This window comes from Tympanuchus pallidicinctus, unplaced genomic scaffold, assembly GCF_026119805.1.
Source record: "Tympanuchus pallidicinctus isolate F22 unplaced genomic scaffold, pur_lepc_1.0 scaffold37, whole genome shotgun sequence".
Lineage (NCBI taxonomy): Eukaryota > Metazoa > Chordata > Aves > Galliformes > Phasianidae > Tympanuchus > Tympanuchus pallidicinctus.
Genome location: NW_026294755.1, coordinates 1519855 through 1543113, shown reverse-complemented (window position 1 = coordinate 1543113; position 23259 = coordinate 1519855). Strand labels below are relative to the sequence as shown.

Sequence of the window (23259 nt, the reverse complement as noted above, 5' to 3'; positions counted from 1 at the left end):
GATGACGGCCCCAAAACTCCCCGTTTCCAGCCCAAATCGCAGAGCCGTCCCCGCTGGGATTCCTCCACGCGTCTCCCAGCTCCCGCAGCCCTAATCCTGCCGAAAATGCCAGCTATTTCCTCGGGGCCGCGGCTGCATCGCGTCGTCAGGAGCCCCGCGCAGGGAATCCTCTGCGTTCGCTGAAATTTAGGGGTTTTTTGTTGTTGTTTTTGTTTTTTTCTTTTCCCGTTTTTTTCCCCCCTTCTCCAAAAGCTCTTTGTCTGCAGCCGGAGGGGCCGCACAGCGACGGCCCCAAAGGCGGCCCTGCGCCGTCCCAACCCCAGGAAATAAAACAGAGCCGCGAGGAGAACAGCAGCGCTTGTTTCACTCTCTGTATTTGCAGATGCAGAGGTGAGGAGGACGCAGCAGGAGAGCCCCGAGGAGAGCCCCAACCACGGCCCGGCTCCTGGGCAGGCCGCCAGAAAAGCGCTGACAGCACGGCGCTTTCTGCTCCGTGGCTGCTCTGCTCCCCGTTCTGCCTGCTGGCTCTCTGGCAGCCCGGAGCCCAGCAGCAGCCCAGCACTCGGCTTTGGCTTCTTTTCCCCCTCTTTTTTTTTTTTTTTCTTTCTTTTCTTTAAATAGAAATATATAATTAAATTTACAAGTGCTATTTACAGGTTTAATTACAAAAAAAAAAAAAAAAACCAAAAAACAAAAAACCCAAAAAACAAACAAACAAAAAATAACTGGAAGAGAGAGAGAGAAAGAGGGAGCCAGGGAGGGAGGCGGCCCTTCGCCCGCCGCTCACACCGTGGTCTCGCCCTGCCTGCTGTTGGTGAGCCGCGTGTAAAACTTCCTCCACGAGTGCAGCGTTTTGCCCGACCAGATCCAGAAGCCCGAGGTGATGCCCACGATGAGGGTCATGAGGTACTTGATCATGTAGACGGTGAAGTCCGGCGTCATGCGGGGCGTGAAGTGCAGCGGGCAGGGGATGGCCAGGCTCTTGCAGTGCTGGCTGATCCAGCTGCGCTCCCAGTGCTGGCGGAAGGCCTGCTCGTAGAAGTAGCAGGCGATGACGATGGTGGCCGGCACGGTGTAGAGCACGCTGAAGACCCCGATGCGCACCATCAGGCGCTCCAGCTTCTCCGTCTTGGTGCCGCCGTGCTTCATGATGGTGCGGATGCGGAAGAGGGAGACGAAGCCGGCCAGCAGGAAGGAGGTGCCGATGAAGAGGTAGACGAAGAGCGGCGCCAGCACGAAGCCCCGCAGCGGGTCGATGCCGTTGAGCCCCACGAAGCAGACGCCGCTCAGCAGGTCGCCGTCGATCTGCCCCATTGCCAGGATGGTGATGGTCTTGACGGCCGGCACGGCCCAGGCGGCCAGGTGGAAGTACTGCGAGTTGGCCTCGATGGCCTCGTGGCCCCACTTCATGCCGGCGGCCAGGAACCAGGTGAGGGAGAGGATGACCCACCAGATGGAGCTGGCCATGCTGAAGAAGTAGAGCATCATGAAGAGGATGGTGCAGCCCTCCTTCTTGGTGCCCTGCACCACCGTGCGGTAGCCGTCCTCCTGGAAGCGCTCGTTGCACACCACGCGCTCCTGCAGCACGAAGCCGGCGATGTAAGCCACGGACACCATGGTGTAGCAGCCCGACAGGAAGATGATGGGCCGCTCGGGGTAGCGGAACCGCTGCATGTCCACCAGGTAGGTGGTGACGGTGAAGAAGGTGGAGGCGCAGCACAGCACGGACCAGACCAGGATCCAGACGCGGGCGAAGCGGATCTCGTCCTCGTTGAAGAACATGTGGCCGTCGGGCCGGGCCGGCTCGCAGGGCGCCGCGCAGTCCTTCTCGCCCAGGAATTTGTAGTTGAGGTACCCGGGCACCTTCAGCGCCCGCGGGCAGTGGAACGGCCGCTCCGGCGTGGCGTAGCGCGGCGCTCCGGGGGTGCCGTGCGCGACGGGCGGCGCGGCGCTGGTGAGCAGCGCTGCCGAGGAGCCGCCGTCCTCCGAGTGGTTCTGCCCGACGCAGATCTGCTCGGCGCCGTGCCGGGGGAAGTTCTCGCAGCGCAGCCGCTCGGGCCACTGGAAGCCGAATTTGTTCATCAGCGCCTCGCAGCCCTGCCGGGCGCGCTCGCAGATGGAGCGGCAGGGCGGGATGGCCTGCTCCAGCACGGTGCACACCGGGGCGTACATGGAGCACAGGAAGAACTTGAGCTCCAGCGAGCACTGCACCTTGACCAGCGGGTAGAACTGGTGCACCTCCAGCCCCGCGTCCTCCTGGTTGGTGTGGCCCAGCAGGTTGGGCATGATGGTCTGGTTGTAGGCGATGTCGGTGCACAGCGGGATGGAGATGGGCTGGCAGAAGCCGTGGTCGGGCACGGAGATGCCCTTCTCGCCGTGCGGCTGCCCCCGGCTCGGCGCCGCGCTCAGCCCCGCCAGCAGCACGGCCAGGACGGGCAGGGCGCCGGGGGGGGCCCGCATGGCGCCGGGGGGGTCCGCGCGCCGCCCGGCGGCCCCGCGCTCGCCGCGCCCCGCTCCCAGCGCGGCCCTATCGCGCCGTATCGCGGGCTATCGCGCCCTATCGCGCCGTATCGCGCCCTATCGCGCCCGCAGCCGCCGCCGCGCTCCCACCGCCGCCTTTGTGCGGGGCGCCGCCGCGGACCCGCCGGGAGGAGCGGCCCCCCCCGCCCCGCCCCCCGCCCCGCCAATCGCAGCCCGCCCCGCGCTCGCCCCGCCCCCCCCGCCGTCCCCCCCCGCCCCCGGGGGCCCCCCGCCCCTCCCCGTCCCCCCCCGCCAAAACTTTTCGGCGCTGCGAAACTTCTCCCCCTCCCCCGCCCGCCCCCCCGGCCCGATCCGGGGGCACGAAGCCACTTTTACGGCGACTTTCTCGAGTGCCCCCCGCAAAGCGCCGCTCGGAGCCCCGCCGCCCCCCCCTCCGCCCCGCGCCGCTCCGTTCGCTGGGACGCCTCTACCCCAAAGCGGAGCTCGGCGGGGCGGTGCCGTCGGAGGGGTTCGGCCCCGGGGGGGGGCGCGGAGACCCTCGGCGGCGGCTCGCTGCCCCCCGCCCCCCCTCCGTCGCCGTCAGCTCGGCCGTAGCCGCGCGCAGAAGCCCCGCTCGGGGGGCCCCAGAGCCTTTCAGGCGTAATTGAAACCATCGCGCGGCTGCGGAGCGGGGGGAGGGGCGGGGGGGCGGCGGGCGGAGCGGAACCCCGCGGCTCCGCGCGGGACCCCCGGCGTTGTCCCCGCGGCGGTGGGGACCCGGCCGGGCCGCCCCGGCTAACGGGGGCCGTTCGGAAAGCGTTCCGAGTCGGGCTGCGTCGGGGAGGGGAACGTCGGCGTCTGTGTCCCCTCCCCTCCTGCCGGCTCCGGGGGCGCCTCGGGGCACGCGTGGGGACGGCCTGAACCCCGCGGGGGGCGGCGGGGCGTCCTCGGTGTGTGCGGGGCGCACCGGACCGGGATGGGCACCGCCGCCCGAGACCTGCGGGAAGGGATGCGGCCGGGAGATCCGCGGTGCGAAAGCGGGGGGCAGAACGGGGGCGGGCCGGGGAGCCGCGATGGGAGCCGCGGGGCTCGGGAAGGGGCCCCCGGCCCCGGCTTTGTTTCACACTTAAGAGCCGCTAATTAAAACCAGGCGCTCACGGTGTCGGGAGGGGGGGGGGAAGGGAACAGAAGAAGGGGATCGGCGTGGGCATCGGAGCCGACACGTGTCCGCACACACGTGCATACACACACACATGTACACACATGTACACACATGTACACTGTACACACGTGCACACACATGTACACACACACACGTGCGCACGCCTACGGTGCTGCACGCAGCTCGAGGCTCCGCCGCTCTCGTCCTCCGTGACCCCTCAGAGGCCGGCCGTGGGGGGGCTGCGCTCAGCTCCCGGTGACCCCGCGGCCCAGAGGCTCCCGGCCGTGTCGGACACGGCCCCGGCGGCGGCCCGCATTCACGGCTCGGGCGGCTCGCGAGCGGAGCGGCGGAATGAAAGGGCGGCTTAAGGGCGGCTTAAGGGCGCCCCGCTGCGCCCCGCGGATGAGCGCCGTCGGGAGAGCCGCGTGCCGCGGTGTGGGGACGGCGGGGACGGGAGGGAGGGGTGCGGGACGCCGAGGTGAGCGACGTGCGGGTCGCGGTCGCGGGGCGGTGGGGCCGGCAGCCCCCAGGCACGCGCCGCCGGGCGCAGCTGTCGCTGTCAGCACGCGGTATTTTTAGAGCGCCGTGCGGGGCCGTGAGCTGCGCGGTGCTTCGGGGTCACGGCCGCCCCGCTCCGCCCCCGTTGAGCGGCTCCGCGCGGCCCGGCTCCGTCGGCTCCGGATCTCCTCCTCGTCCCGACGTGGCCGCGGTGCCGCGCGGTGCCCCGGCGCTGCCGTCCCCTCGTGGCTCCCGGGGTTCGGTGACCCACGGCACAGCCGGCGCCGTGCACGTGACGGGAGGTGACTGACAGCAGTGACGGGAGGTGACAGCAGTGCCCGCTATTTATACCCGTCCCTTCTCAGGGCTGTGCGCTACGTGACCCCGCGGGGCCCCCCCTCCTCTTCCCGGGGCGCAAACAGCCTCCGGGACTCGCTGAGCGCACGGCGCTGCCAAGGGCGGCCGCAGGGTCCCCCGCCGGCTCTGTCCCCAGCCGTGCCAGCGCTGTCCCCGTCACCCTACAGGCTGGAGCGGCCCCCACCGCGCTCCATGGACGCCCCAACTGCCCCATGCCCCCCGGGCCCATACGGCCCAGCTGGGGGCTCCCCCGTGCCCGTAGGGACACCGAGATGTCCCCATATCCGGGGAGGATCCGAGGAGTTCCTGTGTCTGATGGCCCGCCGGGGACCTGGGGCCATTTCTGCTCCCCCTGGGGACGCAGAGCTGCCCTTTGCCCGGCAGGGTGCAGAAAGCGTGGATCTGCGCCAGAGGGGACGCAGAGCTGAAGCTGTGCCCAAAGGGGACACCCAGCCGTCCCTGTGCCTGGAGGCAGGGATTGATCCTGTGCCCAGAGGTGGCACTGAAGTGTCCTTGTGTCCAATGATGGCATGGAGTTGTGCCCAGCGGGGACACTGTGCTGTCCCCACACACTTTGGGGACACGGATCTGTGCCAGCAGGAGCACTCAGCAGTTCCCATGTGTGAGCAAGTGCTGCAACTGAACCCACAAGAGAGAGCATCCCTATGGAGCAAACCTCATCCCCATGGGGCACACCTCATCCATATGGGGGACACCTCATTGCTATGGGCCACACCACAACCCACGTGGCACAGCCCTAGCAGGCACAAGCCCTCGTTGCAGAGCAAAGCAAGAGCAGGTCCTCGCTGGCCCCCCAGCCGCTACAGCCCCACACAGAGCAGCGCAGAGCAGCACAGGCTCAGCCAACCTGCAGGAAGGGGCACTGGGCTGTTCTTGCTCACATAGTGTGCAGAAACACAGGGGGCTCAGGGGGGTTGTTGTGCTGTGCTGTGTTGTGCAGTGCTATGTTGTGTTGTGTTGTGTTGTGCTGTGCTGTGTTGTGTTGTGCTGTGTTGTGTTGTGTTGTGCTGTGTTGTGTTGTGCTGTGCTGTGTTGTGCTGTGCTGTGTTGTGCAGTGCTATGTTGTGTTGTGTTGTGTTGTGTTGTGCTGTGCTGTGCTGTGTTGTGTTGTGCTGTGTTGTGCTGTGTTGTGTTGTGCTGTGTTGTGTTGTGTTGTGCTGTGTTGTGTTGAGCTGTGCTGTGTTGTGTTGTGCTGTGCTGTGCTGTGTTGTGCTGTGCTGTGCTGTGTTGTGTTGAGCTGTGCTGTGTTGTGCTGTGTTGTGTTGTGCTGTGCTGTGTTGTGTTGTGCTGTGTTGTGCTGTGTTGTGCTGTGTTGTGCTGTGCTGTGTTGTGTTGTGTTGTGCTGTGTTGTGCTGTGTTGTGTTGTGCTGTGTTGTGTTGTGTTGTGTTGTGCTGTGCTGTGCTGTGTTGTGTTGTGCTGTGTTGTGCTGTGTTGTGCTGTGCTGTGCTGTGTTGTGTTGTGCTGTGTTGTGCTGTGTTGTGCTGTGTTGTGCTGTGCTGTGTTGTGTTGTGTTGTGCTGTGTTGTGCTGTGTTGTGTTGTGCTGTGTTGTGTTGTGTTGTGTTGTGCTGTGTTGTGTTGTGCTGTGTTGTGTTGTGCTGTGCTGTGTTGTGCTGTGTTGTGTTGTGTTGCGTTGTGCTGCGTTGTGCTGTGTTGTGTTGTGCTGTGTTGTGTTGTGCTGTGCTGTGCTGTGTTGTGTTGTGTTGTGTTGTGTTGTGCTGTGTTGTGTTGTGCTGTGTTGTGTTGTGCTGTGTTGTGTTGTGTTGTGCTGTGTTGTGCTGTGTTGTGCTGTGTTGTGTTGTGTTGTGTTGTGCTGTGTTGTGCTGTGTTGTGCTGTGTTGTGCTGTGTTGTGTTGTGCTGTGCTGTGTTGTGCTGTGTTGTGCTGTGTTGTGTTGTGCTGTGTTGTGTTGTGCTGTGTTGTGTTGTGTTGTGTTGTGCTGTGCTGTGTTGTGCTGTGTTGTGCTGTGTTGTGTTGTGCTGTGTTGTGTTGTGCTGTGCTGTGTTGTGCTGTGTTGTGCTGTGTTGTGTTGTGTTGCGTTGTGCTGCGATGTGCTGTGTTGTGTTGTGCTGTGTTGTGTTGTGCTGTGTTGTGTTGTGCTGTGTTGTGCTGTGTTGTGTTGTGCTGTGTTGTGCTGTGCTGTGTTGTGCTGTGTTGTGTTGTGCTGTGCTGTGTTGTGCTGTGTTGTGCTGTGTTGTGCTGTGTTGTGCTGTGCTGTGTTGTGCTGTGTTGTGCTGTGTTGTGTTGTGCTGTGTTGTGCTGTGTGGTGTTGTGCTGTGTTGTGTTGTGCTGTGCTGTGCTGTGTTGTGTTGTGCTGTGTTGTGTTGTGCTGTGTTGTGTTGTGCTGTGTTGTGCTGTGTTGTGTTGTGTTGTGCTGTGTCGTGCTGTGTTGTGCTGTGTTGTGTTGTGCTGTGTTGTGTTGTGCTGTGTTGTGCTGTGTTGTGTTGTGCTGTGTTGTGTTGTGCTGTGTTGTGTTGTGCTGTGTTGTGCTGTGCTGTGTTGTGCTGTGTTGTGCTGTGTTGTGTTGTGCTGTGTTGTGCTGTGTTGTGTTGTGTTGTGCTGTGTTGTGTTGTGCTGTGTTGTGTTGTGTTGTGCTGTGCTGTGTTGTGTTGTGCTGTGTTGTGTTGTGTTGTGCTGTGCTGTGTTGTGCTGTGTTGTGTTGTGTTGTGCTGTGTTGTGTTGTGCTGTGTTGTGCTGTGTTGTGTTGTGTTGTGCTGTGTTGTGCTGTGTTGTGTTGTGCTGTGTTGTGCTGTGCTGTGCTGTGTTGTGTTGTGCTGTGTTGTGTTGTGCTGTGTTGTGCTGTGTGGTTGTGTTGTGTTGTGCTGTGTTGTGCTGTGTTGTGTTGTGCTGTGTTGTGCTGTGCTGTGCTGTGCTGTGTTGTGCTGTGTTGTGTTGTGTTGTGTTGTGCTGTGTTGTGTTGTGCTGTGTTGTGTTGTGTTGTGCTGTGTTGTGTTGTGCTGTGTTGTGCTGTGTTGTGTTGTGTTGTGCTGTGTTGTGCTGTGTTGTGTTGTGTTGTGCTGTGTTGTGCTGTGCTGTGCTGTGTTGTGTTGTGCTGTGTTGTGTTGTGCTGTGTTGTGCTGTGTTGTGTTGTGTTGTGTTGTGCTGTGTTGTGTTGTGCTGTGTTGTGTTGTGCTGTGCTGTGCTGTGCTGTGTTGTGCTGTGTTGTGTTGTGTTGTGCTGTGTTGTGCTGTGTTGTGTTGTGCTGTGCTGTGTTGTGCTGTGTTGTGCTGTGTTGTGTTGTGTTGTGTTGTGCTGTGTTGTGCTGTGTTGTGTTGTGTTGTGCTGTGTTGTGTTGTGCTGTGTTGTGTTGTGCTGTGTTGTGTTGTGCTGTGTTGTGTTGTGTTGTGTTGTGTTGTGCTGTGTTGTGCTGTGTTGTGTTGTGTTGTGCTGTGTTGTGTTGTGCTGTGTTGTGTTGTGCTGTGTTGTGCTGTGTTGTGTTGTGTTGTGCTGTGTTGTGCTGTGTTGTGTTGTGTTGTGCTGTGTTGTGCTGTGTTGTGTTGTGTTGTGCTGTGTTGTGTTGTGTTGTGCAGTGCTGTGTTGTGCTGTGATGTGCTGTGTTGTGTTGTGCTGTGCTGTGTTGTGCTGTGTTGTGCTGTGCTGTGTTGTGTTGTGCTGTGTTGTGCTGTGTTGTGTTGTGTTGTGCTGTGTTGTGTTGTGCTGTGTTGTGTTGTGCTGTGTTGTGTTGTGCTGTGCTGTGTTGTGCTGTGTTGTGTTGTGTTGCGTTGTGCTGCGATGTGCTGTGTTGTGTTGTGCTGTGTTGTGTTGTGTTGTGTTGTGCTGTGTTGTGTTGTGTTGTGCTGTACTGTGTTGTGTTGTGTTGTGCTGTGTTGTGTTGTGCTGTGTTGTGTTGTGCTGTGCTGTGTTGTGTTGTGCTGTGTTGTTCTGTGCTGTGTTGTGCTGTGTTGTGCTGTCTTGTGCTGTGTTGTGTTGTGCTGTGCTGTGTTGTGCTGTGCTGTGTTGTGCTGTGTTGTGTTGTGCTGTTCTGTGTTGTGTTGTGCTGTGTTGTGCTGTGTTGTGTTGTGCTGTGTTGTGTTGTGCTGTGCTGTGTTGTGCTGTGCTGTGTTGTGCTGTGTTGTGTTGTGCTGTTCTGTGTTGTGTTGTGCTGTGCTGTGTTGTGTTGTGCTGTGTTGTGCTGTGTTGTGTTGTGCTGTGTTGTGTTGTGTTGTGCTGTGCTGTGCTGTGTTGTGTTGTGCTGTGTTGTGTTGTGCTGTGTTGTGTTGTGCTGTGCTGTGTTGTGCAGTGCTGTGTTGTGTTGTGTTGTGTTGTGCTGTGTTGTGTTGTGCTGTGTTGTGTTGTGCTGTGCTGTGTTGTGCTGCGCTGTGTTGTGCTGTGTTGTGCTGTGCTGTGTTGTGTTCAGCTGTGCTGTGTTGTGCTGTGCTGTGTTGTGTTGTGCTGTGTTGTGTTGTGTTGTGCTGTGTTGTGCTGTGCTGTGTTGTGCTGTGTTGTGCTGTGCTGTGTTGTGCTGTGTTGTGTTGTGCTGTGTTGTGTTGTGTTGTGCTGTGTTGTGCTGTGTTGTGTTGTGCTGTGTTGTGTTGTGCTGTGTTGTGCTGTGTTGTGTTGTGCTGTGTTGTGTTGTGCTGTGTTGTGTTGTGCTGTGTTGTGCTGTGTTGTGCTGTGTTGTGTTGTGCTGTGTTGTGCTGTGCTGTGTTGTGTTGTGCTGTGTTGTGCTGTGTTGTGCTGTGTTGTGTTGTGCTGTGTTGTGCTGTGCTGTGTTGTGTTGTGCTGTGCTGTGTTGTGTTGTGCTGTGTTGTGTTGTGCTGTGTTGTGCTGTGTTGTGCTGTGCTGTGTTGTGCTGTGTTGTGTTGTGCTGTGTTGTGTTGTGTTGTGCTGTGCTGTGTTGTGTTGTGCTGTGTTGTGTTGTGCTGTGTTGTGCTGTGTTGTGTTGTGCTGTGTTGTGTTGTGCTGTGTTGTGTTGTGTTGTGCTGTGTTGTGCTGTGTTGTGCTGTGCTGTGTTGTGCTGTGTTGTGTTGTGCTGTGTTGTGTTGTGCTGTGTTGTGTTGTGCTGTGTTGTGCTGTGTTGTGCTGTGTTGTGTTGTGCTGTGCTGTGCTGTGCTGTGTTGTGCTGTGTTGTGCTGTGTTGTGTTGTGCTGTGCTGTGTTGTGTTGTGTTGTGTTGTGCTGTGCTGTGTTGTGCTGTGCTGTGTTGTGCTGTGTTGTGTTGTGTTGTGCTGTGTTGTGTTGTGCTGTGCTGTGTTGTGTTGTGTTGTGTTGTGTTGTGCTGTGTTGTGCTGTGTTGTGTTGTGTTGTGCTGTGTTGTGTTGTGCTGTGTTGTGCTGTGTTGTGTTGTGTTGTGCTGTGTTGTGCTGTGTTGTGCTGTGCTGTGTTGTGTTGTGCTGTGTTGTGCTGTGTTGTGCTGTGCTGTGTTGTGCTGTGCTGTGTTGTGTTGTGTTGTGTTGAGCTGTGCTGTGTTGTGCTGTGCTGTGCTGTGTTGTGCTGTGTTGTGCTGTGCTGTGTTGTGCTGTGTTGTGTTGTGCTGTGTTGTGTTGTGTTGTGTTGTGCTGTGTTGTGTTGTGCTGTGTTGTGCTGTGTTGTGCTGTGTTGTGTTGTGCTGTGTTGTGTTGTGCTGTGTTGTGTTGTGCTGTGCTGTGCTGTGTTGTGTTGTGCTGTGTTGTGATGTGTTGTGCTGTGTTGTGTTGTGCTGTGCTGTGCTGTGCTGTGTTGTGTTGTGCTGTGCTGTGCTGTGTTGTGCTGTGTTGTGCTGTGTTGTGTTGTGCTGTGTTGTGGTATGTTGTGCTGTGTTGTGTTGTGCTGCGCTGTGTTGTGTTGTGCTGTGCTGTGTTGTGTTGTGTTGTGCTGTGCTGTGTTGTGTTGTGCTGTGTTGTGCTGTGTTGTGCTGTGCTGTGTTGTGGTGTGTTGTGCTGTGTTGTGCTGTGCTGTGTTGTGCTGTGTTGTGTTGTGCTGTGTTGTGTTGTGTTGTGTTGTGCTGTGTTGTGTTGTGTTGTGCTGTGTTGTGTTGTGTTGTGCTGTGTTGTGCTGTGTTGTGCTGTGCTGTGTTGTGCTGTGTTGTGTTGTGCTGTTTTGTGATGTGTTGTGCTGTGTTGTGCTGTGTTGTGTTGTGCTGCGCTGTGTTGTGTTGTGCTGTGTTGTGTTGTGTTGTGTTGTGCTGTGCTGTGTTGTGTTGTGCTGTGTTGTGCTGTGTTGTGCTGTGCTGTGTTGTGCTGTGTTGTGTTGTGTTGTGTTGAGCTGTGCTGTGTTGTGCTGTGCTGTGCTGTGTTGTGCTGTGTTGTGCTGTGCTGTGTTGTGCTGTGTTGTCTTGTGCTGTGTTGTGTTGTGTTGTGCTGTGTTGTGTTGTGCTGTGTTGTGCTGTGTTGTGCTGTGTTGTGTTGTGCTGTGTTGTGTTGTGCTGTGTTGTGTTGTGTTGTGCTGTGTTGTGTTGTGCTGTGCTGTGCTGTGTTGTGTTGTGCTGTGTTGTGTTGTGCTGTGTTGTGTTGTGCTGTGCTGTGCTGTGTTGTGCTGTGTTGTGTTGTGTTGTGCTGTGTTGTGTTGTGGTGTGTTGTGCTGTGTTGTGTTGTGCTGTGCTGTGTTGTGCTGTGTTGTGTTGTGCTGTGTTGTGTTGTGTTGTGCTGTGTTGTGCTGTGTTGTGTTGTGTTGTGCTGTGTTGTGCTGTGTTGTGTTGTGCTGTGCTGTGTTGTGCTGTGTTGTGCTGTGCTGTGCTGTGTTGTGTTGTGTTGTGCTGTGTTGTGTTGTGCTGTGTTGTGCTGTGTTGTGCTGTGCTGTGTTGTGCTGTGTTGTGTTGTGCTGTGCTGTGTTGTGCTGTGTTGTGCTGTGTTGTGTTGTGCTGTGTTGTGTTGTGCTGTGCTGTGCTGTGTTGTGTTGTGCTGTGTTGTGCTGTGTTGTGCTGTGTTGTGCTGTGCTGTGTTGTGTTGTGCTGTGTTGTGCTGTGCTGTGTTGTGTTGTGCTGTGCTGTGTTGTGCTGTGTTGTGTTCTGCTGTGCTGTGCTGTGCTGTGTTGTGTTGTGCTGTGTTGTGCTGTGTTGTGTTTTGTTGTGCTGTGCTGTGCTGTGTTGTGTTGTGCTGTGTTGTGTTGTGCTGTGCTGAGTTGTGCTGTGCTGTGTTGTGTTGTGCTGTGTTGTGTTGTGCTGTGTTGTGCTGTGTTGTGCTGTGCTGTGTTGTGTTGTGCTGTGCTGTGTTGTGCTGTGTTGTGTTGTGCTGTGCTGTGTTGTGCTGTGTTGTGCTGTGTTGTGTTTTGTTGTGCTGTGCTGTGCTGTGTTGTGTTGTGCTGTGTTGTGTTGTGCTGTGCAGAGTTGTGCTGTGCTGTGTTGTGTTGTGCTGTGTTGTGTTGTGCTGTGTTGTGCTGTGTTGTGCTGTGCTGTGTTGTGTTGTGCTGTGTTGTGCTGTGCTGTGTTGTGTTGTGCTGTGCTGTGTTGTGCTGTGTTGTGTTGTGCTGTGCTGGGCTGTGTTGTGTTGTGCTGTGCTGTGTTGTGTTGTGCTGTGCTGTGCTGTGTTGTGCTGTGTTGTGGTGTGTTGTGTTGTGCTGTGCTGTGTTGTGCTGTGCTGTGTTGTGGTGTGTTGTGCTGTGCTGTGTTGTGTTGTGCTGTGCTGTGCTGTGTTGTGCTGTGTTGTGCTGTGTTGTGTTGTGCTGTGCTGTGCTGTGTTGTGCTGTGTTGTGCTGTGTTGTGCTGTGCTGTGTTGTGTTGTGCTGTGTTGTGCTGTGCTGTGTTGTGCTGTGCTGTGTTGTGTTGTGCTGTGCTGTGTTGTGCTGTGCTGTGTTGTGCTGTGTTGTGTTGTGCTGTGTTGTGTTGTGCTGTGCTGTGCTGTGCTGTGCTGTGTTGTGTTGTGCTGTGTTGTGCTGTGTTGTGTTGTGCTGTGTTGTGCTGTGTTGTGCTGTGTTGTGTTGTGTTGTGCTGTGTTGTGCTGTGCTGTGTTGTGTTGTGCTGTGTTGTGTTGTGCTGTGTTGTGCTGTGTTGTGTTGTGTTGTGCTGTGTTGTGCTGTGTTGTGTTGTGCTGTGTTGTGTTGTGCTGTGTTGTGTTGTGTTGTGTTGTGCTGTGCTGTGTTGTGTTGTGCTGTGTTGTGCTGTGCTGTGCTGTGTTGTGTTGTGCTGTGTTGTGCTGTGTTGTGCTGTGTTGTGTTGTGTTGTGCTGTGTTGTGCTGTGCTGTGTTGTGTTGTGCTGTGCTGTGTTGTGCTGTGTTGTGCTGTGCTGTGCTGTGTTGTGTTGTGCTGTGTTGTGCTGTGTTGTGTTGTGCTGTGCTGTGCTGTGTTGTGTTGTGCTGTGTTGTGCTGTGTTGTGCTGTGTTGTGTTGTGTTGTGCTGTGTTGTGCTGTGCTGTGTTGTGTTGTGTTGTGTTGTGCTGTGCTGTGTTGTGTTGTGCTGTTTTGTGATGTGTTGTGCTGTGTTGTGCTGTGTTGTGTTGTGCTGCGCTGTGTTGTGTTGTGCTGTGTTGTGTTGTGCTGTGTTGTGTTGTGTTGTGTTGTGCTGTGTTGTGTTGTCCTGTGTTGTGTTGTGTTGTGCTGTGTTGTGCTGTGTTGTGTTTTGCTGTGTTGTGTTGTGTTGTCCTGTGTTGTGCTGTGCTGTGTTGTGCTGTGTTGTGTTGTGCTGTGTTGTGTTGTGCTGTGTTGTGTTGTGTTGTGTTGTGCTGTGTTGTGCTGTGTTGTGTTGTGCTGTGTTGTGATGTGTTGTGCTGTGTTGTGCTGTGTTGTTTTGTGGTGTGTTGTGCTGTGTTGTGATGTGTTGTGCTGTGTTGTGCTGTGTTGTGTTGTGCTGTGCTGTGCTGTGTTGTGCTGTGCAGTGCTGTGTTGTGTTGTGTTGTTTTGTGGTGTGTTGTGCTGTGTTGTGATGTGTTGTGCTGTGTTGTGCTGTGTTGTGTTGTGTTGTGCTGTGCTGTGTTGTGCTGTGCTGTGCTGTGTTGTGTTGTGTTGTGTTGTGCTGTGCTGTGTTGTGCTGTGTTGTGCTGTGTTGTGTTGTGCTGTGTTGTGCTGTGTTGTGATGTGTTGTGCTGTGTTGTGCTGTGTTGTGTTGTGCTGTGTTGTGATGTGTTGTGCTGTGCTGTGCTGTGTTGTGTTGTATTGTGCTGTGTTGTGCTGTGTTGTGTTGTGCTGTGTTGTGATGTGTTGTGCTGTGTTGTGTTGTGTTGTGTTGTGCTGTGCTGTGTTGTGTTGTGTTGTGCTGTGCTGTGCTGTGTTGTGTTGTGGTGTGTTGTGCTGTGCTGTGTTGTGCTGTGCTGTGTTGTGCTGTGCTGTGCTGTGTTGTGTTGTGTTGTGTTGTGCTGTGTTGTGCTGTCCTGTGCTGTGTTGTGCTGTGCTGTGCTGTGTTGTGTTGTGCTGTGCTGTGTTGTGCTGTGTTGTGCTGTGTTGTGTTGTGCTGTGTTGTGCTGTGTTGTGTTGTGCTGTGTTGTGCTGTGTTGTGCTTTGCTGTGTTGTGCTGTGTTGTGTTGTGGTGTGTTGTGCTGTGTTGTGCTGTGTTGTGTTGTGCTGTGTTGTGCTGTGTTGTGCTGTGTTGTGTTGTGCTGTGTTGTGTTGTGCTGTGTTGTGTTGTGCTGTGTTGTGCTGTGTTGTGTTGTGGTGTGTTGTGCTGTGTTGTGCTGTGTTGTGTTGTGCTGTGTTGTGTTGTGTTGCGTTGTGCTGTGTTGTGTTGTGCTGTGCTGTGTTGTGCTGTGTTGTGTTGTGCTGTGTTGTGTTGTGCTGTGTTGTGCTGTGTTGTGTTGTGCTGTGCTGTGTTGTGTTGTGTTGTGTTGTGTTGTGCTGTGTTGTGCTGTGTTGTGCTGTGCTGTGCTGTGCTGTGCTGTGTTGTGTTGTGCTGTGTTGTGCTGTGTTGTGTTGTGTTGTGCTGTGTTGTGCTGTGTTGTGTTGTGCTGTGTTGTGCTGTGTTGTGTTGTGCTGTGTTGTGCTGTGTTGTGTTGTGTTGTGCTGTGTTGTGTTGTGGTGTGTTGTGCTGTGTTGTGTTGTGCTGTGCTGTGTTGTGCTGTGTTGTGTTGTGCTGTGCTGTGCTGTGTTGTGCTGTGTTGTGTTGTGCTGTGTTGTGTTGTGTTGTGTTGTGCTGTGTTGTGCTGTGTTGTGTTGTGTTGTGCTGTGTTGTGCTGTGTTGTGTTGTGCTGTGCTGTGTTGTGCTGTGTTGTGCTGTGCTGTGCTGTGTTGTGTTGTGTTGTGCTGTGTTGTGTTGTGCTGTGTTGTGCTGTGTTGTGCTGTGCTGTGTTGTGCTGTGTTGTGTAGTGCTGTGCTGTGTTGTGCTGTGTTGTGCTGTGTTGTGTTGTGCTGTGTTGTGCTGTGTTGTGCTGTGCTGTGTTGTGTTGTGCTGTGTTGTGCTGTGTTGTGCTGTGTTGTGTTGTGTTGTGCTGTGTTGTGCTCTGCTGTGTTGTGTTGTGTTGTGTTGAGCTGTGCTGTGTTGTGCTGTGCTGTGTTTTGTTGTGCTGTGTTGTGTTGTGCTGTGTTGTGCTGTGTTGTGTTGTCCTGTGTTGTGTTGTGTTGTGTTGTGCTGTGTTGTGTTGTGCTGTGTTGTGTTGTGCTGTGTTGTGTTGTGTTGTGCTGTGTTGTGCTGTGTTGTGTTGTGCTGTGTTGTGTTGTGTTGTGTTGTGCTGTGTTGTGCTGTGTTGTGTTGTGCTGTGTTGTGCTGTGTTGTGTTGTCCTGTGTTGTGTTGTGTTGTGCTGTGCTGTGTTGTGCTGTGCTGTGTTGTGTTGTGCTGTGTTGTGCTGTGTTGTGCTGTGTTGTGTTGTGCTGTGTTGTGCTGTGTTGTGCTGTGTTGTGCTGTGTTGTGTTGTGCTGTGTTGTGTTGTGTTGTGTTGTGCTGTGTTGTGATGTGTTGTGTTGTGTTGTGCTGTGTTGTGTTGTGGTGTGTTGTGCTGTGTTGTGATATGTTGTGCTGTGTTGTGCTGTGTTGTGTTGTGCTGTGCTGTGTTGTGTTGTGTTGTGCTGTGTTGTGCTGTGCTGTGCTGTGTTGTGTTGTGTTGTGCTGTGTTGTGCTGTGTTGTGCTGTGTTGTGTTGTGCTGTGTTGTGCTGTGTTGTGCTGTGTTGTGTTGTGCTGTGGTGTGTTGTGTTGTGTTGTGCTGTGCTGTGTTGTGCTGTGCTGTGCTGTGTTGTGCTGTGTTGTGTTGTGGTGTGTTGTGCTGTGTTGTGCTGTGCTGTGTTGTGCTGTGCTGTGTTGTGCTGTGTTGTGCTGTGTTGTGTTGTGGTGTGTTGTGCTGTGTTGTGCTGTGCTGTGTTGTGCTGTGATGTGTTGTGCTGTGCTGTGTTGTGTTGTGCTGTGTTGTGTTGTGCTGTGCTGTGCTGTGTTGTGTTATGCTGTGTTGTGTTGTGCTGTGTTGTGTTGTGCTGTGCTGTGTTGTGTTGTGCTGTGCTGTGTTGTGTTGTGCTGTGTTGTGTTGTGCTGTGTTGTGTTGTGCTGTGCTGTGTTGTGTTGTGCTGTGCTGTGTTGTGCTGTGTTGTGCTGTGTTGTGTTGTGCTGTGCTGAGTTGTGCTGTGCTGTGTTGTGTTGTGCTGTGTTGTGTTGTGCTGTGTTGTGTTGTGTTGTGCTGTGTTGTGTTGTGCTGTGCTGTGTTGTGCTGTGTTGTGCTGTGTTGTGTTGTGCTGTGCTGTGTTGTGCTGTGCTGTGTTGTGTTGTGCTGTGTTGTGCTGTGTTGTGTTTTGTTGTGCTGTGCTGTGCTGTGTTGTGTTGTGCTGTGTTGTGTTGTGCTGTGCTGTGTTGTGTTGTGCTGTGCTGTGCTGTGTTGTGCTGTGTTGTGCTGTGTTGTGCTGTGCTGTGTTGTGTTGTGTTGTGCTGTGTTGTGTTGTGCTGTGCTGTGCTGTGTTGTGCTGTGCTGTGCTGTGTTGTGCTGTGCTGTGTTGTGTTGTGCTGTGCTGTGCTGTGTTGTGCTGTGTTGTGCTGTGTTGTGTTGTGCTGTGCTGTGTTGTGTTGTGCTGTGTTGTGCTGTGTTGTGCTGTGCTGTGTTGTGTTGTGCTGTGTTGTGCTGTGCTGTGTTGTGCTGTGCTGTGTTGTGTTGTGCTGTGCTGTGTTGTGCTGTGCTGTGTTGTGCTGTGTTGTGTTGTGCTGTGTTGTGTTCTGCTGTGCTGTGCTGTGCTGTGTTGTGTTGTGCTGTGTTGTGCTGTGTTGTGTTGTGCTGTGTTGTGCTGTGTTGTGCTGTGTTGTGTTGTGTTGTGCTGTGTTGTGCTGTGCTGTGTTGTGTTGTGCTGTGTTGTGCTGTGTTGTGCTGTGTTGTGTTGTGTTGTGCTGTGTTGTGCTGTGTTGTGTTGTGCTGTGTTGTGTTGTGCTGTGTTGTGTTGTGTTGTGTTGTGCTGTGCTGTGTTGTGTTGTGCTGTGTTGTGCTGTGCTGTGCTGTGTTGTGTTGTGCTGTGTTGTGCTGTGTTGTGCTGTGTTGTGTTGTGTTGTGCTGTGTTGTGCTGTGCTGTGTTGTGTTGTGCTGTGCTGTGTTGTGTTGTGCTGTGCTGTGTTGTGCTGTGTTGTGCTGTGCTGTGTTGTGTTGTGCTGTGTTGTGCTGTGTTGTGTTGTGCTGTGCTGTGCTGTGTTGTGTTGTGCTGTGTTGTGCTGTGTTGTGCTGTGTTGTGTTGTGTTGTGCTGTGTTGTGCTGTGCTGTGTTGTGTTGTGTTGTGTTGTGCTGTGCTGTGTTGTGCTGTGTTGTGCTGTGTTGTGCTGTGCTGTGTTGTGTTGTGCTGTGTTGTGCTGTGCTGTGTTGTGCTGTGTTGTGTTGTCCTGTGTTGTGTTGTGTTGTGTTGTGCTGTGTTGTGTTGTGCTGTGTTGTGTTGTGTTGTGTTGTGCTGTGTTGTGTTGTCCTGTGTTGTGTTGTGTTGTGCTGTGTTGTGCTGTGTTGTGTTTTGCTGTGTTGTGTTGTGTTGTGTTGTCCTGTGTTGTGCTGTGCTGTGTTGTGCTGTGTTGTGTTGTGCTGTGTTGTGTTGTGCTGTGTTGTGTTGTGTTGTGTTGTGCTGTGTTGTGCTGTGTTGTGTTGTGCTGTGTTGTGATGTGTTGTGCTGTGTTGTGCTGTGTTGTGTTGTGGTGTGTTGTGCTGTGTTGTGATGTGTTGTGCTGTGTTGTGCTGTGTTGTGTTGTGCTGTGCTGTGCTGTGTTGTGCTGTGCAGTGCTGTGTTGTGTTGTGCTGTGTTGTGTTGTGCTGTGCTGTGTTGTGTTGTGTTGTGCTGTGCTGTGTTGTGCTGTGCTGTGCTGTGTTGTGTTGTGTTGTGTTGTGCTGTGCTGTGTTGTGCTGTGTTGTGCTGTGTTGTGTTGTGCTGTGTTGTGCTGTGTTGTGATGTGTTGTGCTGTGTTGTGCTGTGTTGTGTTGTGCTGTGTTGTGACGTGTTGTGCTGTGCTGTGCTGTGTTGTGTTGTGTTGTGCTGTGTTGTGCTGTGTTGTGTTGTGCTGTGTTGTGATGTGTTGTGCTGTGTTGTGTTGTGTTGTGTTGTGCTGTGCTGTGTTGTGTTGTGTTGTCCTGTGCTGTGCTGTGTTGTGTTGTGGTGTGTTGTGCTGTGCTGTCCTGTCCTGTGCTGTGTTGTGCTGTGCTGTGCTGTGTTGTGTTGTGTTGTGTTGTGCTGTGTTGTGCTGTCCTGTGCTGTGTTGTGCTGTGCTGTGCTGTGTTGTGTTGTGCTGTGCTGTGTTGTGCTGTGTTGTGTTGTGCTGTGTTGTGCTGTGTTGTGTTGTGCTGTGTTGTGCTGTGTTGTGCTGTGTTGTGTTGTGCTGTGTTGTGCTGTGTTGTGTTGTGGTGTGTTGTGCTGTGTTGTGCTGTGTTGTGTTGTGCTGTGTTGTGTTGTGTTGTGTTGTGCTGTATTGTGTTGTGCTGTGCTGTGTTGTGCTGTGTTGTGTTGTGCTGTGTTGTGTTGTGCTGTGTTGTGCTGTGTTGTGTTGTGCTGTGCTGTGTTGTGTTGTGTTGTGTTGTGTTGTGCTGTGCTGTGTTGTGTTGTGCTGTGTTGTGCTGTGTTGTGCTGTGCTGTGTTGTGCTGTGTTGTGCTGTGCTGTGCTGTGCTGTGTTGTGTTGTGCTGTGTTGTGCTGTGTTGTGTTGTGTTGTGCTGTGTTGTGCTGTGTTGTGTTGTGCTGTGTTGTGCTGTGTTGTGTTCTGCTGTGCTGTGTTGTGTTGTGTTGTGCTGTGTTGTGCTGTGTTGTGTTGTGCTGTGCTGTGCTGTGTTGTGTTGTGCTGTGTTGTGTTGTGCTGTGTTGTGTTGTGTTGTGTTGTGCTGTGTTGTGCTGTGTTGTGCTGTGCTGTGCTTTGTTGTGTTGTGTTGTGTTGTGCTGTGCTGTGATGTGTCGTGCTGTGTTGTGTTCTGTTGTGCTGTGCTGTGCTGTGTTGTGTTGTGTTGTGCTGTGTTGTGCTGTGTTGTGCTGTGTTGTGCTGTGCTGTGCTTTGTTGTGTTGTGTTGTGTTGTGCTGTGCTGTGCTGTGTTGTGCTGTGTTGTGTTCTGTTGTGCTGTGCTGTGCTGTGTTGTGTTGTGTTGTGTTGTGCTGTGTTGTGCTGTGTTGTGCTGTGTTGTGTTGTGTTGTGTTGTGTTGTGCTGTGTTGTGTTGTGTTGTGCTGTGTTGTGCTGTGCTGTGTTGTGCTGTGTTGTGTTGTGTTGTGTTGTGCTGTGTTGTGTTGTGTTTTGCTGTGTTGTGCTGTGCTGTGTTGTGCTGTGTTGTGTTGTGTTGTGTTGTGTTGTGCTGTGCTGTGATGTGTTGTGCTGTGCTGTGCTGTGTTGTGTTGTGCTGTGTTGTGTTGTGTTGTGCTGTGTTGTGTTGTGCTGTGCTGTGTTGTGCTGTGTTGTGTTGTGCTGTGTTGTGTTGTGCTGTGTTGTGCTGTGTTGTGCTGTGTTGTGCTGTGCTGTGTTGTGTTGTGTTGTGTTGTGCTGTGCTGTGTTGTGTTGTGCTGTGTTGTGCTGTGTTGTGCTGTGCTGTGTTGTGCTGTGTTGTGCTGTGTTGTGTTGTGCTGTGTTGTGTTGTGTTGTGCTGTGTTGTGCTGTGTTGTGTTGTGTTGTGCTGTGCTGTGTTGTGCTGTGCTGTGTTGTGCTGTGTTGTGTTGTGCTGTGTTGTGCTGTGTTGTGTTGTGTTGTGCTGTGTTGTGTTGTGCTGTGCTGTGTTGTGCTGTGTTGTGTTGTGCTGTGTTGTGTTGTGCTGTGTTGTGCTGTGTTGTGTTGTGCTGTGTTGTGTTGTGCTGTGTTGTGTTGTGCTGTGTTGTGCTGTGTTGTGCTGTGTTGTGTTGTGCTGTGTTGTGCTGTGCTGTGTTGTGTTGTGTTGTGCTGTGTTGTGCTGTGTTGTGCTGTGCTGTGTTGTGCTGTGTTGTGTTGTGTTGTGCTGTGTTGTGCTGTGTTGTGCTGTGTTGTGTTGTGCTGTGTTGTGCTGTGCTGTGTTGTGTTGTGCTGTGTTGTGTTGTGTTGTGTTGTGCTGTGCTGTTCTGTGTTGTGTTGTGCTTTGTTGTGCTGTGTTGTGTTGTGTTGTGCTGTGTTGTGCTGTGTTGTGCTGTGTTGTGCTGTGCTGTGCTTTGTTGTGTTGTGTTGTGTTGTGCTGTGTTGTTTTGTGCTGTGCTGTGTTGTGCTGTGTTGTGCTGTGTTGTGTTGTGCTGTGCTGTGCTGTGCTGTGTTGTGTTGTGCTGTGTTGTGCTGTGTTGTGTTGTGCTGTGTTGTGCTGTGTTGTGGTGTGTTGTGCTGTGTTGTGCTGTGTTGTGTTGTGTTGTGCGGTGTTGTGCTGTGTTGTGGTGTGTTGTGCTGTGTTGTGTTGTGCTGTGTTGTGCTGTGTTGTGCTGTGTTGTGTTGTGTTGTGCTGTGTTGTGCTGTGTTGTGCTGTGTTGTGTTGTGTTGTGCTGTGTTGTGTTGTGTTGTGCGGTGTTGTGCTGTGTTGTGTTGTGTTGTGCTGTGTTGTGTTGTGTTGTGCTGTGTTGTGTTGTGCTGTGCTGTGTTGTGCTGTGTTGTGTTGTGCTGTGTTGTGTTGTGCTGTGTTGTGTTGTGTTGTGCTGTGTTGTGCTGTGTTGTGTTGTGCTGTGTTGTGTTGTGCTGTGTTGTGCTGTGTTGTGTTGTGCTGTGCTGTGTTGTGCTGTGTTGTGTTGTGCTGTGCTGTGCTGTGTTGTGTTGTGCTGTGTTGTGCTGTGCTGTGTTGTGTTGTGTTGTGCTGTGTTGTGCTGTGTTGTGCTGTGCTGTGTTGTGCTGTGTTGTGTTGTGTTGTGCTGTGTTGTGCTGTGTTGTGCTGTGTTGTGTTGTGCTGTGTTGTGCTGTGCTGTGTTGTGTTGTGCTGTGTTGTGTTGTGCTGTGTTGTGCTGTGCTGTTCTGTGTTGTGTTGTGTTGTGTTGTGCTGTGTTGTGCTGTGTTGTGCTGTGTTGTGCTGTGTTGTGCTGTGCTGTGTTGTGCTGTGTTGTGATGTGTTGTGCTGTGCTGTGCTGTGTTGTGTTGTGTTGTGCTGTGTTGTGCTGTGTTGTGTTGTGCTGTGTTGTGATGTGTTGTGCTGTGTTGTGTTGTGTTGTGTTGTGCTGTGCTGTGTTGTGTTGTGTTGTCCTGTGCTGTGCTGTGTTGTGTTGTGGTGTGTTGTGCTGTGCTGTGTTGTGCTGTGCTGTGTTGTGCTGTGCTGTGCTGTGTTGTGTTGTGTTGTGTTGTGCTGTGTTGTGCTGTCCTGTGCTGTGTTGTGCTGTGCTGTGCTGTGTTGTGTTGTGCTGTGCTGTGTTGTGCTGTGTTGTGCTGTGTTGTGTTGTGCTGTGTTGTGCTGTGTTGTGCTGTGTTGTGTTGTGCTGTGTTGTGCTGTGTTGTGTTGTGCTGTGTTGTGCTGTGTTGTGTTGTGGTGTGTTGTGCTGTGTTGTGCTGTGTTGTGTTGTGCTGTGCTGTGCTGTGTTGTGTTGTGCTGTGTTGTGTTGTGCTGTGCTGTGTTGTGCTGTGTTGTGTTGTGCTGTGTTGTGTTGTGCTGTGTTGTGCTGTGTTGTGTTGTGCTGTGCTGTGTTGTGTTGTGTTGTGTTGTGTTGTGCTGTGCTGTGTTGTGTTGTGCTGTGTTGTGCTGTGTTGTGCTGTGCTGTGCTGTGCTGTTCTGTGTTGTGTTGTGCTGTGTTGTGCTGTGTTGTGTTGTGCTGTGTTGTGCTGTGTTGTGTTGTGCTGTGTTGTGCTGTGTTGTGTTCTGCTGTGCTGTGTTGTGTTGTGTTGTGCTGTGTTGTGCTGTGTTGTGTTGTGCTGTGCTGTGCTGTGTTGTGTTGTGCTGTGTTGTGTTGTGCTGTGTTGTGTTGTGTTGTGTTGTGCTGTGTTGTGCTGTGTTGTGTTGTGTTGTGCTGTGTTGTGCTGTGTTGTGCTGTGTTGTGTTGTGCTGTGTTGTGCTGTGCTGTGTTGTGTTGTGCTGTGTTGTGTTGTGTTGTGTTGTGCTGTGTTGTGCTGTGTTGTGTTGTGCTGTGTTGTGTTGTGTTGTGCTGTGTTGTGTTGTGTTGTGCTGTGTTGTGCTGTGTTGTGCTGTGTTGTGCTGTGCTGTGCTTTGTTGTGTTGTGTTGTGTTGTGCTGTGCTGTGATGTGTTGTGCTGTGTTGTGTTCTGTTGTGCTGTGCTGTGCTGTGTTGTGTTGTGTTGTGCTGTGTTGTGCTGTGTTGTGCTGTGTTGTGCTGTGCTGTGCTTTGTTGTGTTGTGTTGTGTTGTGCTGTGCTGTGCTGTGTTGTGCTGTGTTGTGTTCTGTTGTGCTGTGCTGTGCTGTGTTGTGTTGTGTTGTGTTGTGCTGTGTTGTGCTGTGTTGTGCTGTGTTGTGTTGTGTTGTGTTGTGTTGTGCTGTGTTGTGTTGTGTTGTGCTGTGTTGTGCTGTGCTGTGTTGTGCTGTGTTGTGCTGTGTTGTGTTGTGCTGTGTTGTGTTGTGTTTTGCTGTGTTGTGCTGTGCTGTGTTGTGCTGTGTTGTGTTGTGTTGTGTTGTGTTGTGCTGTGCTGTGATGTGTTGTGCTGTGCTGTGTTGTGTTGTGCTGTGTTGTGTTGTGTTGTGCTGTGTTGTGTTGTGCTGTGCTGTGTTGTGCTGTGTTGTGTTGTGCTGTGTTGTGTTGTGCTGTGTTGTGCTGTGTTGTGCTGTGTTGTGCTGTGCTGTGTTGTGTTGTGTTGTGTTGTGCTGTGCTGTGTTGTGTTGTGCTGTGTTGTGCTGTGTTGTGCTGTGCTGTGTTGTGCTGTGTTGTGCTGTGTTGTGTTGTGCTGTGTTGTGTTGTGTTGTGCTGTGTTGTGCTGTGTTGTGTTGTGCTGTGTTGTGCTGTGTTGTGTTGTGTTGTGCTGTGCTGTGTTGTGCTGTGCTGTGTTGTGTTGTGCTGTGTTGTGCTGTGTTGTGTTGTGCTGTGTTGTGCTGTGTTGTGTTGTGTTGTGCTGTGTTGTGTTGTGCTGTGCTTTGTTGTGCTGTGTTGTGTTGTGCTGTGTTGTGTTGTGCTGTGTTGTGCTGTGTTGTGTTGTGCTGTGTTGTGTTGTGCTGTGTTGTGTTGTGCTGTGTTGTGCTGTGTTGTGCTGTGTTGTGTTGTGCTGTGTTGTGCTGTGCTGTGTTGTGTTGTGTTGTGCTGTGTTGTGCTGTGTTGTGCTGTGCTGTGTTGTGCTGTGTTGTGTTGTGTTGTGCTGTGTTGTGCTGTGTTGTGCTGTGTTGTGTTGTGCTGTGTTGTGCTGTGCTGTGTTGTGTTGTGCTGTGTTGTGTTGTGTTGTGTTGTGCTGTGCTGTTCTGTGTTGTGTTGTGCTGTGTTGTGCTGTGTTGTGTTGTGTTGTGCTGTGTTGTGCTGTGTTGTGCTGTGTTGTGCTGTGCTGTGCTTTGTTGTGCTGTGTTGTGTTGTGCTGTGTTGTGTTGTGTTGTGTTGTGTTGTGCTGTGTTGTGTTGTGTTGTGCTGTGCTGTGCTGTGCTGTGTTGTGTTGTGCTGTGTTGTGCTGTGTTGTGTTGTGCTGTGTTGTGCTGTGTTGTGGTGTGTTGTGCTGTGT

General features: G+C 53.2%; 2 protein-coding genes across 2 annotated transcripts; one reads left to right on the top strand and one right to left on the bottom strand.

Moving 5' to 3' along the window:
- Positions 1 to 636: 636 nt before the first annotated feature.
- On the bottom strand, positions 637 to 2614 carry FZD2 (frizzled class receptor 2). Its single transcript, XM_052699674.1, has one exon. It carries the CDS (start codon positions 2458 to 2460, stop codon positions 784 to 786), a length of 1677 nt encoding a protein of 558 aa, XP_052555634.1. The 5' UTR covers positions 2461 to 2614; the 3' UTR covers positions 637 to 783.
- Positions 2615 to 3436: 822 nt separating this feature from the next.
- Positions 3437 to 8150, top strand: LOC128088763 (uncharacterized). The gene is made up of 2 exons (XM_052699552.1): positions 3437 to 3489; positions 5740 to 8150. The coding sequence occupies exons 1-2, from the start codon at positions 3437 to 3439 to the stop codon at positions 8042 to 8044; spliced, it is 2358 nt and encodes a 785-aa protein (XP_052555512.1). The 3' UTR covers positions 8045 to 8150.
- The last annotated feature ends 15109 nt before the right edge of the window (positions 8151 to 23259 follow it).